Genomic DNA, 17,215 nt, shown 5'->3' with positions numbered 1-17,215 from the left:
TTTCAAATTTAGTGGATAACAATTGTAAAAAATGAGGGAAAACAATCCCACGGACAACGTGACGGATTTAAGGTTATGTCAAGGTGCCTCTCTTGTGAATATCAATTGATTGTCAGGTTTTCTCTTCTGAAATTACATTATGACGCATTCACATACATTATTAATACAAATACATTTTCCAGGGCGAGACGATGAGGTAACCACAAGCACTTCCACTGGTTCAAGAGGTCCACGAGGGAAAAATGCACAATACTAAAGTGATTACAGAGCACGGAAGCGAGCGGAGCAGGAAAAAGAGTCGTTGAATAGAACTAGTGATCCTTCTACAACTGCCGATTCTTCTACAATTAACGTCGCCGGTTGCGAAGATTAACTTCTTCCGCGCGGAGGGACTCCACGCACTATTTTTTTTCTATTTACATCCTGTTTGTTTTTTTGCTTTTAATTTTAATGAAATCCTCAAACCGTAATTAATTTCCGTAAATTGAATATCTACTTTTTATGCCTTTAATTGTCTTTAACTTTAAAAAACCTTTACAAATTCAAGCGTTCCTTCTGTATTTATCTAATTATCACCATTTAAATTTATCTTTCTCTTATATCTTATTTTCATGCATGACGCAATATTATTAAATTCTCTTGTCACCCATTTCATTTTTAATTCTTTTGTTAAAGTTGTGTCAGAAGATATGTTTTTCTGGTGTAAATTGTGATTACAAAGTTGTGCTCAATTAAAAGATGTTTGAAAATCATAGTCTCGTCATTTTGATTGCGCATGTTCTTTTGGAATATTTTTGTATACAGTGAGTATTTTTTGCTATTGCTTTAGTTATTTGTTTTATTTCTTTTTCGTAACACCTCTAAATTGAGTTAAATGGTATATTTATATATAGATACAGCAAGTCATTGTGTTTTTATCTTTTATTTTATGACCTTGATTAATTTTAGATTTCATTTTATTCCAAATTTGGTGATAGCAATTCATCCGATTTGTTTAAACCGCACACTTTGTGACCATTTGAACCTATTGGGTTATTGTTATCCCACTATAGCATTGTACCACCACTTTTTCTTAAGATCATAATTAGATCACGTTCCCCTTAATTTAATTTATCTCGATTTCATTTTCGGCCTTAATTAATTTGTTTGCTTGATATATACTTTTAAAACTCATAAAGTAAATATTTTTTCTAACTCAATGACTATATTGAAACACAAGTACAAAAGACAATTTTCGTCCTATTCCAAGATATAACTATTATTATTGTGATGTATCATATTTACATAGTTCCGAAACCATCATATCGTCAATCAATCATCAATACAATTCATTCAATCCATTATCTTAATAAATAATTCTCTAATTAACAGCAATATATATTATTAATTTTTAAAAATGCAACAAGTAACAATACATTTTTTTAAAAGTAAATCAATTGTGTACGCTAATCTTTTTAAATTTTGTGCATCACTTCGAAATGTTGATCATTACCGATTTATTGATTACTTAGAACTTAGATAATTTCAACTCGCAAGAAAAAAAATATTCTGCTAGTAACAATAATAATAAATTGAAAAAAGTTGCCCCAAAATTTTAAAGTTTGTAAGTATCACATTTGTATGTACAGTAAAATAATTAATGTGGCAAAGAAAAAACCATATGGAACGGACATTAAAGTACTGATATCATCCAAGACATGCTAGTGATGTCATACAGTTAGAAGTTAATTGGTTGTTTGAGATTGACATCATTGGGGTGGATGAATACAGAGCAGGTAGGAAAGGCCTGTGTGAGGACCTTTTTAATTTGGCGTAAGAAAAAAAGTTAAAAAAGGTAAAGCATAAAATACAGGAGCTGGTGGAAAAATAAGGAAGAAAGTTTCCTGATACTGACTGATACAAGATATCATGGTGTATGAATGTATTAGGTAGGGTACCCCATATCAGGTAATACCTTTATTAGTATATTTACCAGTTTCACACTTTGATTTAAATATATTTGTTTAATAATAATTTAGTATAATGTAATAATGATTTAATTTGTGTCAATTATAATCTTTGACTTGATTGATCGTTGTTTGTATGTTTAAGAGTTTTGTCATGTATAATAATAAGTAATAAAGATAACCAATTTTATAAAATCATTCTTTTATACTACCTAAATCTTTACTTAAAATAAAATATTTGATAAAATTTTGATCGTCGCAATTGACTGATGCAATTGACTATTCTTTACTGATTAATTTTAAATTCCTTATAACATTAAGTTTTTAACTTAAATAAATAACCGACTTACTGTTAACTATGGGAATTTTTTATTGTTGGTAAACTTATTATACTAATTAATTTTAATAATTTTGATTAATTGATTAAAAAAGTCAAGCTTTTTTATGTTATGAAAGGTAGAGAAACCAGTAAGATTGACCCAAAATAATATTTATTTTCAACGAGATTTAGAAAAAAATTTATTACTTTGGTAGTATGTCTGAAACAGAAACTAATGTGAACCAGAAACAAACAAAAAAAAAAAAAAAAACTGTATGAAGTTATTTAAGGGTTATTTGTTGTTGTCATTTTTAGTTATTCATTCGTAAAAAAGTATAAATTTCTTTTTAAAGTATTGAAGTTGTTTCAAGTTTGTCATTTTCATCAATTTTTTTTCTCTCCACTCCTTAGCATTCAATGTCCACCAAGGTGATTTTCTAGGGTAGTTTTCGTTAACTATTTGGTACCAAGTCACTTAGCAGCTTATATATATATATATATATATATATATATTAAAATAAGTACTTTCCCCGAGCAACCTCAATTTTTTTTTGAATGTCACTTATCTGGTTCTTCCCTTAAGCTCTTCATATATGTCCTTTGATAGTTAGTTCTCCTATATTGCAACCAATTGTAATATTCTCTCTGGGTGCTATTCTTTGAGCTAAAAATATTTTTAAAAAATTCTGAAACATTTTATTTTAATTTGCAGTTTTTTTGAATGAACTCTTTGAAAAAATTAATTGTTTAAAAAAATTAATCGTTTAAAAAATGAATTGTTTAAAAGGTTTCATTTTTATATGACTATCATATCTCATTACGATCAGTGCATTTACTGGTATTAAAAATTTTTCAATTTATAAAATGATGAAAATATAATATGTGAATGAAAATATAATAATAATATATGAAGTGTAAAAAATAAAAGCATTGAAAAAATATGAAATTTGAAAAATTCCTATTCATTTACTTCAAATTTAATAGTTGTATTTTAAGCACTTTTTACACAATATTTAATCAACACATTAACATTTAGTTAATTTTAAAATAATAATTAATTAACTCTCATCAATATTTAATAAACTAAAATAATATTTAATGAATTAAGGCTCAATTTTGATTCGTGTGTGCTTTTCTCTAATGGTTTATTTTTCTTTGATTTTTTTCGAGTTGTTTTGCCAGTGTACCTGTTTACTTGTGAGAATACGAATTATTAAGCAAGATGGAGATTGTTTTTGATAAGTTTATTGTTCAATGCAATATTGTTATCAGTTCTTATTGATCAGTTGACGGCGAACGCGAACGCTAGATAATACTAATTTGCATAGAATCTAATATTGTATAATGCAGAGCAAACAGCGACCTTTTGTGTCTTTCTAATATTAGAAGTTGTGCAAGATAAACTTAGGTTTAACTCATTTTCTAATGTTATCTAATATTTGGTGTTACTTGAGATGGCATTTGGTTTTTTTTTTTCAAAGAAAAAAAGTGAAAATTCTGAATATACGAGAGCTGTCATTCAAGTAAGGGCAGTTCAAAAATAAAAACCAAACGAACGAAAATTTTCATTTTTTGATTCTACATATGTTTCTCTTTTTCCCCCCAAATAGTTGCCCCCAAGTTTGCTTAAACACTTATCGTACCTTACAACTATAAGTAGAATACCCTCTTCATAGTAACTTGCTACCTGCTTAGATAACCAAGAGATCACGACCGTTTTCACATCTTCATCATCGTTGTATTGGTTGCCGCCAAAATGATATTTGAAACTTCGGAAAATCACTTAGTGCAAGATCTGGGCTGTATTGAGGGGTGGTCCAAAACTTCCCTGTCAAAAAAAAAGAAAAAAAAAAAAAAAACCGATAAACAGTACCAGTAGGAAGCTTTGTAAACTTCACAAATCTACCGGTTAATGTATGCAACAAACGGGTGTTTCCCCGACTAAAAACTCATCACTGACGGTATCTCATACGCGGAGGGGTAATTTGTTATATTTGGACACTTTTAAGACACAGAACTGACTATTAAAGGTTACCTACGCAGCAATAACTGAGCAAAGTTGTTTCCAAGGAATGCTACGACGCAATGCAGCTCCTGTATAAACATTTTTGTACCTTGCAATTTTTTTTCATTAATAACAAATTAATAAATAAAAATTATTTAGTTCATTTATATTTCCCATTATACTATATATTTTCCTTTGGGACGAAGTCTTATAATGTTTTGTATAAGAATTGCTTTAGTTTTACTAATCAGTTAAAAGATATGAAAAGAAACCTCGCACATTTAAATGACACAAGAGTAACAAATATTTGACTTGTTATAATGGTTTAACTATAAAAACTGGTTAATTAAATTTTCATCTACCCCTTATTTTGGGCGTAGTAATTCCGAATTTGGATGCATAAAATGTTTCTTTCTTCAGAAAAAAGGCTGTATTTAAGCCAAAATAAGTTTATTTTGCCACGGTTGCAGCTAACAGTTATACATATTTTAAAAAAAATATTTTTTTACTTTTATGACCTATTTTGCACATTTATGATCGTTTTCTTGAAAATTAACCGATCGTTAAGGGGTTAAACAGGGTTGGCATTTCTTCCGAAAGAAGCCTATTTTTTCCAAGACAGTGGAAGAAAATGGACAAAAAGGAAGAAGATAAAAATGACCAATACAATTGCTTAACAATAAGTATTTAAGAATAACTGAAGTTCAAACAAATTAAATTTAACATAGTAGCAGTAAGTTTTAAGCACTTCACATTTACTTCTGCTTAAAGAATTTTATTTATACATACATAGTTTTTATTACATACATATACCCCGCTATAGTGAACATGGTCTATAGTTTACTTCCGGATATAGTGACCGAAATGTTCTCTCCCGTGCCTTGCTATACACTTAAAATATTTTTTGTGGATACAGTGAACCAAAAGAGAGAGGGAAAATTGGATATTATGAACTTTTTTCTGTCTTCGACTGATTTTTTCTTCTTCATTTTTTGGGTAATTTTGAAATTTTTACATAAAATACATATACCGATTTTTAAAATCATCTATAAAGTGGAACGTAACCATTGACATGTTTTCTTGTTTGATTCTTCTATCTCAGTTTCCCATCCCTGAATAAAGGCCATCCCTAAATTTCCGGCCCGCAAGACGAAGAGTAATAAAAAATAAAAGTTAGCAAATTTTTTGTTACTACAAATTGTTTAATCATTTTTGCATTTCTTTTTATGAGTCATTTGTTTAAACAATGTGTAATAAAAGGAAGCAGTTCGGAAAATTAGTTAAAATTGTTTGCAGTACGGATATAGTGAACCGAAATTTCGGTCCCTTGAAGCTTCACTATAACGGGTTTTGACTGCATTTCTATTGTACGCATATATTTCTATTTCATACATATATTTCTATTACATACGTATATTTCTATTATATACATATATTTCTATTACAGTTGAATACACTATGCTGGACAATTTCTGGAGAATAATTATAAAAGCAATCATTTCACCTCCATGATTCAAATCATTGGGAAAAACTCAAAATCAACATTTGTAAGAATCGACATTTGTAAGTCTTTCGCCTTTAAAGAGAAAAGAACACTATAAACTTTTCTTACTCCCCAAATCAGAGTTATTCAATAAAGAGAAATGAGCTGATCGACTTATGACATTTTATCAACTATAAGCTCCCATCGAGAATTAGACAAAGACCACTAAAGTCAGTTTTCATCCTCAACAATTGGCAGTCAAAGAAAGTGTTCTGATAATTATAGAGAAAGTTCAACTTCTCGGCCTACGAAGAGTTCTAGCTTTAGCATAAAAAATAAAAGTTCTTGTAGAATGGCAAACGTCTTTCGTATTTTTGAACGTCCTGATGAAATTAATGGAGCTTTGTTCACTGCATCAGCAACTGCTCCGAGAACTAGTTCGAGTAAAACATCCAAAAACACACAATTGTCTGCAAGACCACATCAAACCACCTCTGAAGAATCAAGTGAGTTCTGTAAATATTTCTTAAAATATCTGTTAATATTGTATTGTATCGTTAGAAAATTTGCATCTGCTGTAGCAACGAGGATTTCCAATTCATGCGAAATTTTCATTTTTATCCAGGCTTCTTTTTGTGTACCGTACAAATCTTTTGGTGGAGAAAGGGTTTATTTTGGGGGAGCACGTTTATACATATAATTTCATTACGTTAGCTAGGTTTAAAACTTATCAGCTGATAAAATTCTATTGGGCCCATCCTTTATTTCTCGAAACAACACACAACACCGCGTATCTGTATTTTTATAAAAAGGCCTACTGATACATATGGTTCCTTAAGAGGTCACTATACCGGGGGGAAAACGTTTCATGTAAAATTCTGTTTTATCTAGATTAATAAGTAAATTTTGAAGTGTAGAAAAAAGTAAAGAAGTATAAAAGTTCAAATAAACCAAGAGTTTAAAATGCGGAAATAATACAAATAAACCATGAAATTTAAAATGCGGAAATTTATTTTTTCAAAATATCAAAATGCAAATTCTGACAGTATTACTTTGTATTAAAATAACCATAATTTGCTTTTATTTCGCTGTTATGAAAATTTTCTTTCAGCATTTAAACTTTATGGTTTACTTGAACTCATTCTTTAAATTGTTTAAGTGTGTAAAACAGAATTTGCCATGAAGCTTTTTTCTTACTGTATAGCGTTTTAGCAAAAGTACAACTCTATACCCTCATTGCACAAGTATGGCCATGTCTCCTTTTTTAACACTCTATCCTTTGTTTACGCACTTCAAACATCTTCCGTGAACTAACTAGAACTTTCAGTAACTATACGAGGGTTGCTATTTATATTTCTGGCCTTGGCAACAGTAAGGGTTGCTAGGCGACCGCAGACGATTTTAATCGAAAGTTTGATATTTTGAAACATAAATTCAGCAGACGATTTACCATTATAGCTTCATTTGTGTTGTTGACAGTAAATTGAAAAGTTCTTCTCTTTCAAAAAATGGAATTGAATCGTGAAAATTTTCGTGTCATTATTTTTCATAACTTTCGACGTATATTGTCAAGACAAGAGTGCTTCGATGAACTTAATTCTTAATTCACCGATAAAGCGCCATCCTACAGCACTGTAAAAAATTGGTATAACGAATTTAATCGTGGTCGATGTTCGATCCAGGAGGAATCCCGTGCAGGTCGTCCAAAATCCGTTGTTGTGCCAGAAAAGATCGATACTGTGCGTGAACTGATAAAGCAAGATCGTCATGTGACATACCGTGAGATAGAGGCGTCTTTGGACATTAGTATGACTAGCATCAATAAAATATTGCATGAACATTTGAGCGTAAAAATTTTTTTTTCGTGTTGGATCCCGCATAATCTGACAAACGCTCAAAAAAAGGCTCGTGTCGATTGGTGCAAGGAAATGTTGGAAAAATACTTTCAAGGTACATCAAAGGCTGTGTATAACATCTACACAGGTGACGAATCATGGATCTATGCATATGAGCCGGAAACAAAACAGCAATCAACTGTATGGGTCTTCCAAGACGAGGCAAAACCAACAAAAGTTGTTCGAGGAAGAAGCACATCGAAACAAATGATTGCCTGTTTCTTCGGCATTAACGGTCATGAGGCAACAGTGGCGTTAGAGCAACGCAGGACGGTCAATTCTGAATGGTACACGACCATTTGTTTGCCAGAAGTCATCGGAGAAATTCGAAAAAAGCAGAAGAACAGGCGAATCATTTTTCATCATGACATTGCGAGCTCTCACAGATCGACTCAAACAAAGGCATTTCTGACGGAGCGAAAGATCGAACTGATTTGTCATCCACCGTACAGCCCTGATTTGGCACCCAATGACTTCTTCTTATTCACACACATAAAAAATAAATTATGTGGACAACGATTTTCGACCCCCGAAGAAGCGGTTGATGCATTCAAAACGCATGTTTTGGAGTTACCTCAATCGGACTGGAAAAAGTGCTTTGAAAATTGGTTCAAACGCATGCAAATAATTTATTGATCATCATGGAGAATATTTTGAAAAACAATGAAACCAATTTCGATCCTACATGCTTGTTTTTTCATTATTAGGCCAGAAATATAAATAGCAACCCTCGTATCTAAAGCAATAACAGCTTTTATTTTAAAGCTTTAAAGCATTGTTGGATTTAAATTTTCTCTTCACACAAAACGAAATATAGTAAATGTCAATACTGATTTAGTTAAATGTTAACCAGATTTTCGTTTGATTCTTCCGGTTATACATTTATAAATTGTCTTTTTTTCTTCCAGAAATACGTAACTTCAGGATAAATAAGGATTCACCCAATTCTTCTAGAACTCATTCCTCAAGCAGAAATCTTCCTGGAAAAAAAGACTCCAAAAGTCTCTCGAAACAGTCACAAGAGCATAAAATGAATTGTAAAATCAAAAACTGTACTGTGGAAATCAAAAATATTTATATTCCACCCTCTCCACCTACAGTGCCGAAACCCGCGAGAAGAAATAAATCGTTCGGAACCAATTGCGTTGCAAAAAGTAGCAATGCAAAAAGTAGCGCCAATAGAACATTTATAAGAAAGCCAAGTAGTTCTGGGAGCAATATACAAAGAAGGAATCTTACTGAAGATGGTATTGGCCAGGCATCACATCCGAAAAATTTTAAAAAATCTTCGAACACTGGCAACAGGCAATCTTTAACTAATAAAGACACAGCAACAGCATCACTTCGTAGAAAAGAATCGTCGATTACGCCTTCAAATAAAAATTCAACAACAGCAACGCTTGAGTATTTTGATAAAGATTTACCATCCACATCCGCACCTAGCGAGATCTCATATTATGGGAGAAATCAAGAAATTACAACAATTTCTTCAAATGGAAGCTCTCCTAATCGATCTACATCGCAAGGTAAAATATCTCTTTTTGCTCATGTAGTTTTTTTAATTTGTACCGTCAACTGCTGCCAGATTTTAGTTTCTAGCTAAATTTTATTTATTTCTCAATTAGTTAGAGTAATTAATTTCTTTAATCAGTTCTGGGCTCATTATTGTTAGACATAATATATGTTATTATGTGTCGCTATATATTTCTTCTTTTCTTTGTCTTTGTTTCTTTGATGGAGCACAATATGTTAAAAAAAAGTTTGCGAAGCATTACTTTAAATATTACAACTCGAGGAATATTGCAATTATAGAATTTTTTGCTTTCAAGTTCGCGAATTTTTCAAACTTTTAATGTCTCGTTTCATTTCCGCCGCTCTTTTATCGTCAGACATAATTTAGTCATATGAGTCTGTCAGCACGTCAGCAGAAATCTTCCAGCATGGCATCGGTGCTGTAGATTTTATTTTAGGATCTGCAGATTATTTTTCATCTTAATTAAAAAAGAAAGTAATCTAATGGGAAGAAATTGCTGAGATTTCTTTTTAAACTATCTCTAAACTTCTTTCTAAAAAGGTGAATCGCGAGTCATCACAAACAGCAAAAAAATAAAGAATTTTTTTTCTTCTACTCGATTACTATCTTAACTGTGCAGGGATTTATTCGACTTTTTTTTTGTCTTATCATATAAAATTAGTCCCACAATGGACTGATCATGAGGTATTATTCCCAGTAGATTATTAAAATCAAGCCAGCCTCACAAGCTGGGGCCTGTGAGAGAGAAGGTGAGGCTTTCGAAGAGACCTAATGTATGAGGTATAAAGAGGACGCCATACATCGGGAGAAACTTTTGGTCGCCAATTCTCTTTCACCTTTATAACAAGTTTAAAATTTAAAGAAGAGAAAAAGTGAGTTTGGGCAAACCTAGAGTATGCCATGAAGTTCAAAGTACTGAAAATAAAATTTTAAAATATCAATATGAAAATAAAATAAGAGAAGATAACTTAGGATTGCGCAATGGAGAAGTTATATTCCAAAAATTTGTTTGCCGTTTGGTATTTTGAAAATTTTTTAAGCCATTGAAACTTCATGATTTAATCTAGGTTTATCTAAACTCAAATTATCTTTGCTTTAAATTAGTTATGTAGGGAAAAGAAAATTTGCGACGAAAATTTTCTCCTGCGGTGATGCGTTCTTTGAAACTGCTCTACCGTAAAGTGCTCGACACTGGGCCCAGGTCTCCAGACTAGCAAAACTGGAGAGGAGAGCTCTGCAGAGGATCAAATTTCTGATGGCATGTACTCTGGGATGTTTCCCAGATCGTCGCCAACAGCCCATTGTGCAGCTCTAGTGCGATGTAAATAATAAACTCAATTTAAATTTAAAACAACATAAAGTTTTATATGTCAGGATCTTACATTTGAAAATTTTGCTACCTGTATGTTAGATTGAGATAGATTTTTTAAAGTAATAGTTTCTGATTGAGTTGAGGTCATAGGAAAACTTGGATTGATGAAGATTGAGTTGCAAATTAACTCCTTGAATTCTGTTACTGGGGTCATGATTAGTAATGTGAACGTTTTCCTCATTACTTGCATCTGTATCGTATACCATAGTCCTTATGACACTCTGCGAAAGAAAGTTACTGAGTAGTGGACAAAATAACCCTAATTTATTATGGAAATACATTGCCCTACAGGGCCGGGATAGCTTAGTTAATAGGGCATTCGGCCAATTACTAAGAGGTCGTGAGTTTGATTCCCACCGGCTGAAGACTACCCTTGTAGTAAATGGTGAATGGTGCACTTAAAATCTGTCGGGTTACAAAATCCCCCATGTTCCCATTACAAGTCTTACCTGTGGGGGGGGGTACTTAATTGGAGATTGATTGTTCTCTGGTTCAAGTCAAAATCACCATCTGTGTATGAATGAATCAGTTCCATAAAAGGGTTGTGACGTGTGTTTGTCTGAAGTCGTATTCTTGGCCATTGAAAAACAAGAAACGCACCCTCTGCCTCAAATTCGTTTGATTTCACAAGCAGACTGGCTGGTACCGGCAAGTGGCATTAGAAACAACAACATTGTCCTACTAGAAATGATACTTCAGCAGGTTATTTAACATTCACTTTATAATTTAATTATTTTCAAACTGATAAATTATTGCTAAATGGAAATAGTTCTGCTTTATAACATTATTTTTATGAAGGGTAGATACTTCGAAAAGTTAAAATTATTTTTAAAGTCAGAAAAAATAACACATAGAGGAGAATGGAGTAAAATTAAGGTTTTTACCCCACTACTATTTAATTAGTTCTGTTTTCTAGCGAAAGACTCTGAATTGTTCTTAATTAGTTAAGAAAAATGACTTTATTGCTAGTGGAGTGTCTATTAGTGGAAATATAAATGCAAGCATTTTTCTTCTCAGGTTTGCCAAATGATGCTCAACGATTACAACCGAAGACTTTCATCAAGGGTACTAAAAATCCAAAAGAACTGAAAAGTCAGCGTGGTAAAACGACAGGAAAGAGTACCACTATTTCGCCGAGACGAACGCCTGGTTTGTGGAAAGAAAATGAAGAGACTGATCATATAATGGACATTGATACATTTGATGCGTTCGTAACTCACGTGCGCGGAATGCACCATCCTGGAGAAATGGTCTACCAATACACTACAGGTTTTGATGCAGTCATTAAGAAAATAAACGGTGTCTTGAAGCTCTTTTATGAGCGCAAAGTAGTACGCAAGAAGGATAATTATGAAGCTAAACTTCTAAAAGATCTGAGGGAAAGGTTGAAAAACCATGAATACTGTAAAAAGTGTCAACTACGTTAGTACCAATATTGAATTAAAAATAATTGAGTATGAAAATCTTAGCATTCATACATATACCTTTCAGATATTTAAAAAATTATTAAAATAGTGCACCCAAAACTTTGTATCCTAAACTTATCAGGAACTTAGTGGCTTGATTTTTTTGAACAAATATTTTCTAAATTATAATTTTATATTATCTTGTCGGAAAGAATTGTATGGAGTTCATTATACACAAATAAATTAGATACATAAACTATTTAATTTTTTAAAAAAAATCGCAAAATTGGCTAGGCTTTTATCTTTCTAAACTCGTTAAAGGAAATATCAGACTTAACATTTTCTAAAATTTTATTTTTAATATCCTGAAAAACCATCAGAAAATGTGATGTTTGGTGATTTTATCCTCTTTCTCATCTCATGATATGAAGAATCAGAGATAATGTGTAACTTCAGATGATTTTACCCTTTTTCTTATCTCATGTCTCTAAGCATCAGATGTAACTTGCATCTTCAGATGATTTTACCCTTTTTCTTATCTCAAGATACGAAGCATCAGCTGTAATTTGCATCTTCAAATGATTTAACCCTCTTTCTCATCTCGTGACACTATGACATAGCCTTACACACAGGTTTCGTTGTTTAAACTTTCTAGGGAATTGAATCATTCTATGAAAAAAAATCAATTAACAATTTTATATTTTAAAATTTGTATGGAATTAAATCAATAATATTTTGAATTCAGGGGTCATATGCTTATTTATTATTTAAGCAAATGCAGTAAAAAATGTCTTGTTTCCCAATTATTGATTCTTCTCTCTCATATGATTTGAAAATGATCAATTCCAATCAACAATGCAATAAGCATATCATAGAATTTTTAAATGATGAATTGAAGAATAATCTACTAAATTACTTTTTTTACAAAAATGCTAAGAGACATATATATAGTTCTCTCATCTCGAGATTTTTGAAACTTAGGTTTAAAATGATTTGATTAAAGAAATATTGAACTCAACTACAAATTTTAATTAAATATTAGTATGAAGAAATATTAACTAATTGATACTGGTTATTTTTTTAATGCAACAGTACTATAAAATTTTTCAATGCATTGATTTGAGCATTTTGTTCAGTATTGTTAAAATTATTCTCAAAACTGTTAAAATTTCTTGTTCTATATAAATAAATTCTAAAATTAAACTAATTAAATTTAATTATTCTTGTAATAAAATTTTCTTTAAAGTAGAGCAAATGATTTTTTTTTCAGTTTTGCCACAATTTTGCCATTTGCAAAAGTAGTTTGATATCTGTATATATATATGTTTGATACATTCCATAAAATGCCCTGAATTTCTTAAAAAATATTCTAATTTTTTAAAAAAAAAATTTCTGAATTTTCCCTAGCAACAATTTTACTTTGGCTCCAGTTGGTCTCAAAATTAGCTCAATATGGATTCTATGTGAACATGCACCGAGGGACCAATATTAGGATGTCTAGATTTTTTAATATTGGTTCTATGTAGGGCCAATATTAGTCTATATACAACCAAAATAGGGCTTATATTGGCTGAATAATGACTATAAAATATCGGGTGAATTTGACAATTTTTTAGTGAGCCAACATTGGAAAATATTTGCCCTTTAAATCTTTATTGTGCCGAGATTCGGGAATATTGGTAAAATGAAAGCCCAAGTTATTTTGCTGCTAGTGTTCCTTTGACCCACTACGAAGCTACGTTACAGTGAAATATTTAAATTGTGACTAGGGCAAGTATTGTTGACATGTCTGCTGCTGTGAACTTGAATTGGTGGAATTCAAATTAATTATAAATTAAGTTATAATTAAAATTAATTATAAATTAAGTCAGAATTCAATTTAATTATAAATTAAATTAGAATTCAAATTAACTATAAATGAAGTTAGAATTAAAATCAATTGTAAATTAAGTCAGAATTCAAATTAATTATAAATTAAGTTAGAATTTAAATTAATTATAAATTAATTATATGTAAATCATGGCCTGTTTTTAAAATCGAAATATCTATTAGAAATAGTACTTGGGAAGATCTAATTGCTTAGAAGATATTATGAGCAAGTCTTAAAATTTTACGAAAATAATGTATGAGTATATAACATTTTATCTTTAAAATGAAATATCATATAAATGATATATCATTTTTATCTTGTAAATGTTATTTTTTTATCTTTAAAACTTAATTTCTAAGCAATTTTCCCTCATAAACTTTTGGTAAAAATGGACTGCATTGCGTGTTAAAATTTTCAACTCATTGCTTTAATTGTGAAATTGTTGCTTAATCAACAATTTCACTATCACTTTAAGATTTAGTAAAAAGAAAAAAATGGCTAGGTTAAGAAAATTTTTCACTGCTGACTAGTTTATTTGTTAACTTTTTGAGTAATAGAATAATGTTATCGTTTCCAAAATTTGAAGTCAGATTTTGACCTTTACTTACTGCTATTATAATAATCTAAAATACGAATTATTTGTTAAGAAAAATATATTTCTGTTTTATGTATTATAAGATAGTTTTATCTGCAAGATTTGATTTTTGAAATAAAGCTTTTTAAAATTTGTTTATTTTATTATTTTCATCCTTCTATAGTTTTGTGTCAGCTAATTCGTTTCTATCAGAAATTGCATACACAATTTTGATTGAAGGCTTATTTTGAACTCTAATTAGTCTTAAAGTGATTAAAATATTGATAGCGTGAATTTCTTTGCAAGCAAGTAACGAATAACTTTGCAACAAACAGAAACATAAACGACTTGAAACAGAAAATGTGAAGTTGCCACCAAAAATTTAAAAAAAAAAAAAAAAAAAAAAAAAAACCGCTGCAGCCGATAGTGAAAGAGAAGATGAAAAACTTGTAAACGTGAAAAAACACAACCATAAAAACTGCAAATAGCGAGGCAAACCAGGGTAAAATGCATTTTCACGCGCTATTGTTAGATGGCGAGTAACCAATGTTCCTTGAATCTAAATTTTCAAGCGCTTCTAATTTGTACTATGTAGCTAAAGTCGTAACATTAGGCAAAACAAACACATGCGATAAATCACTTATTGCCGCCCATTGTTAGAATCTTGGGTTCAAATTTAATTTTTGTCAAATGCCAAACTTTTTTCTACCCCTGTCACAGAAGCTCATCTTGATACCTTGGAATCTTGTTTCATTCATATGAATTACGATTTCTTCGTTAATGACGGGTTCCTCAACACCTCTTTATACTTGTGGAATTTTATCTTGATTCTCTTGAATTAAGGTATATACCTGGGATACAATATTATTTAAATGGAAACTAATGAAGTTTCTCCTTTATTGCTTATATTATTGTTCTTAATAATTAAAAGTGTACCGTGTTGCGACACTATTCAATTGAAAATTACTAAAGTTTATCCTTAATTGTATTTGTCATTATTTTTAATAATTATAATTTAATAATTATAATTTAATAATTATAATTTTTATAATTATTCAAATAAAAACTAATAAAACTTCTCCTTAATCGCTCTTAACATTTAAAATTTGTAAGCAATTGTTTTTTATGGTACGCATGTGACACGTTTTATAAATGACATCTTATGCGATTCAATAATTCTTCCCGCAAATTTTCTCTGATCTGACAGCTGCTACACCACGTGTGAAGATCCGCGTGGTGGAAGCCGCGTGTGATAAGCTACGTGTGATGAACAGCGTGAGGTAAGCCTCCCCTATTTCGTGCCAGCTGTACGCTCTTCTATATAATCCTCAACTCTTTTACAATGATCAAAACTCTCTAGGATTTTTTGTGTGTCGGATTTTAGTCAGCGTTGAATTCTATAGAATGTATTACAGTGTATGGTATACATAGCTCTCCGCTTTATTTGGATACAACTATTTTCAACTTTAATATGCCTGCATTATCAAGTAATACAACACCATCCTTGAATATGGGTAAATTTTTACACTTTAAGTTCTTTATCTTTAAGGTATTTACTATTTATTTAGCGAATTACGTTTGTTTAAATTTAGTTATAAAGTTACTTTAGTTGAGAGAATCAATACAGCCTTACTTCTGAGCTCTTATTTAAAATTTAATAAACTTTATATTTTTGTCCATTCAAATTTAATTAACACTATTTATATTTCAATAGTAAGACACGGTTCCTAGTAGGTCACCAAAGTCAAGCAACACTGGCAGTGGTGTGTGTTTCACCACTTTTATCAGATAGCGGAAAGACTGAGGGTGAGCGGTATCAGTTCTCGTTAAACTGTTCTATCCTGAATTTCTCGATTTCATCCTTAAATCGGGGGTGCCGATAGAGGATAAAAATTTTAATGGTATGTCTTCGTTTCAACCTCATGGATGTTTCCCAGACCGTCCCCAACATCACATTGTGCAGCTCTAGAGCGACGTAATTAAACTACTACTTAATTATATATATATATATATATATATATATATATATATATATATATATATATATATATATATATATATATATATATATATATATATATATATATATATATATATATATATATATATATATATATATATATATATATATATATATATATATATATATATATATATATATATATATATATATATATATATATATATATATATATAATTTTATAATCGTCTTTGAACAGATGACCCAATTGTTTTGGCTTTACGACTACTAATGTTCAACTCATCAGAACTCAATCCAGAAGACAAGGGATCAAGTATTTGGACAAATTTGCCTTCGTGGAGGACTTTTTGATGGAAATAACCCGCATGTGCCTTACATGGAGAGGAAAACTACGAAAACCTCACACGGTTGGCCAGATGGCAAGGGGACTGTAACCAGGGACTGATCAAGACAAATTCAGGCTCAAGACCCTAAAAATTTTCCGGGTCCTTTACAAAATGTTTTGAAATTAAATTACTGAAGTAACTCTGACAATAAAACTGAATCTATTGAACAGCATGAGAAAAATTCTAAGAAATTTTAAAAACAGAAATATTACTCAATTAAATAGAGTTGTTCGAAAAAGCCATAAATGTGTTGCACGCTCATATAGAACAGTTTAAAATGAGTTGAATGTATCTGGTATCTCCATATAATTTTTATGCGTGTGTGTGTGTTTTTATTTAATGTTTTTTTCACAAAATGCACTAGTACAACAAAATGCTCCATGAAGAGATATGAATCTCCAAGAAGAGAAAATGAAGCAAAATTCTCCTTAGGTGGGTAACCAT

At 30.7% G+C, this 17,215-nt stretch overlaps 1 protein-coding gene across 3 annotated transcripts; it reads left to right on the top strand.

The window, feature by feature from the left end:
- The first annotated feature begins 651 nt into the window (after positions 1-651).
- LOC107445342 (uncharacterized) lies at positions 652-14,559 on the top strand. Of its 3 annotated transcripts, none has more exons than XM_016059711.4 (4): positions 652-803; positions 5,718-6,259; positions 8,557-9,174; positions 11,572-14,559. In XM_016059711.4, exons 2-4 carry the CDS (start codon positions 6,106-6,108, stop codon positions 11,979-11,981), a joined length of 1,182 nt encoding a protein of 393 aa, XP_015915197.2. In that variant the 5' UTR covers positions 652-803; positions 5,718-6,105; the 3' UTR covers positions 11,982-14,559. The 3 variants fall into 3 exon arrangements, with proteins under 3 accessions (XP_015915197.2, XP_042898687.1, XP_015915196.2); XM_016059710.4 differs by lacking the exon at positions 652-803 and adding an exon at positions 1,754-1,947; XM_043042753.3 differs by lacking the exons at positions 652-803; positions 5,718-6,259 and adding an exon at positions 1,743-1,928.
- The last annotated feature ends 2,656 nt before the right edge of the window (positions 14,560-17,215 follow it).

Source organism: Parasteatoda tepidariorum, chromosome 8 (assembly GCF_982258835.1).
Source record: "Parasteatoda tepidariorum strain Cologne lab strain chromosome 8, Ptep-v5.0, whole genome shotgun sequence".
In the NCBI taxonomy this organism is placed as follows: domain Eukaryota; kingdom Metazoa; phylum Arthropoda; class Arachnida; order Araneae; family Theridiidae; genus Parasteatoda; species Parasteatoda tepidariorum.
The sequence above is the reverse complement of the archived record's forward strand: the minus strand, read 5'-3'. Positions and strand labels throughout refer to the sequence as shown.

Bases quoted from the DNA above. Each gene is read 5' to 3' on its own strand.
- LOC107445342 (XM_016059711.4), top strand. From the start codon at position 6,106: ATGGCAAACGTCTTTCGTATTTTTGAACGTCCTGATGAAATTAATGGA. The intron at 6,260-8,556 runs GTGAGTTCTGTA...TTTTTCTTCCAG, and splicing joins AACCACCTCTGAAGAATCAA to AAATACGTAACTTCAGGATA. The intron at 9,175-11,571 runs GTAAAATATCTC...TTTTCTTCTCAG, and splicing joins TAATCGATCTACATCGCAAG to GTTTGCCAAATGATGCTCAA.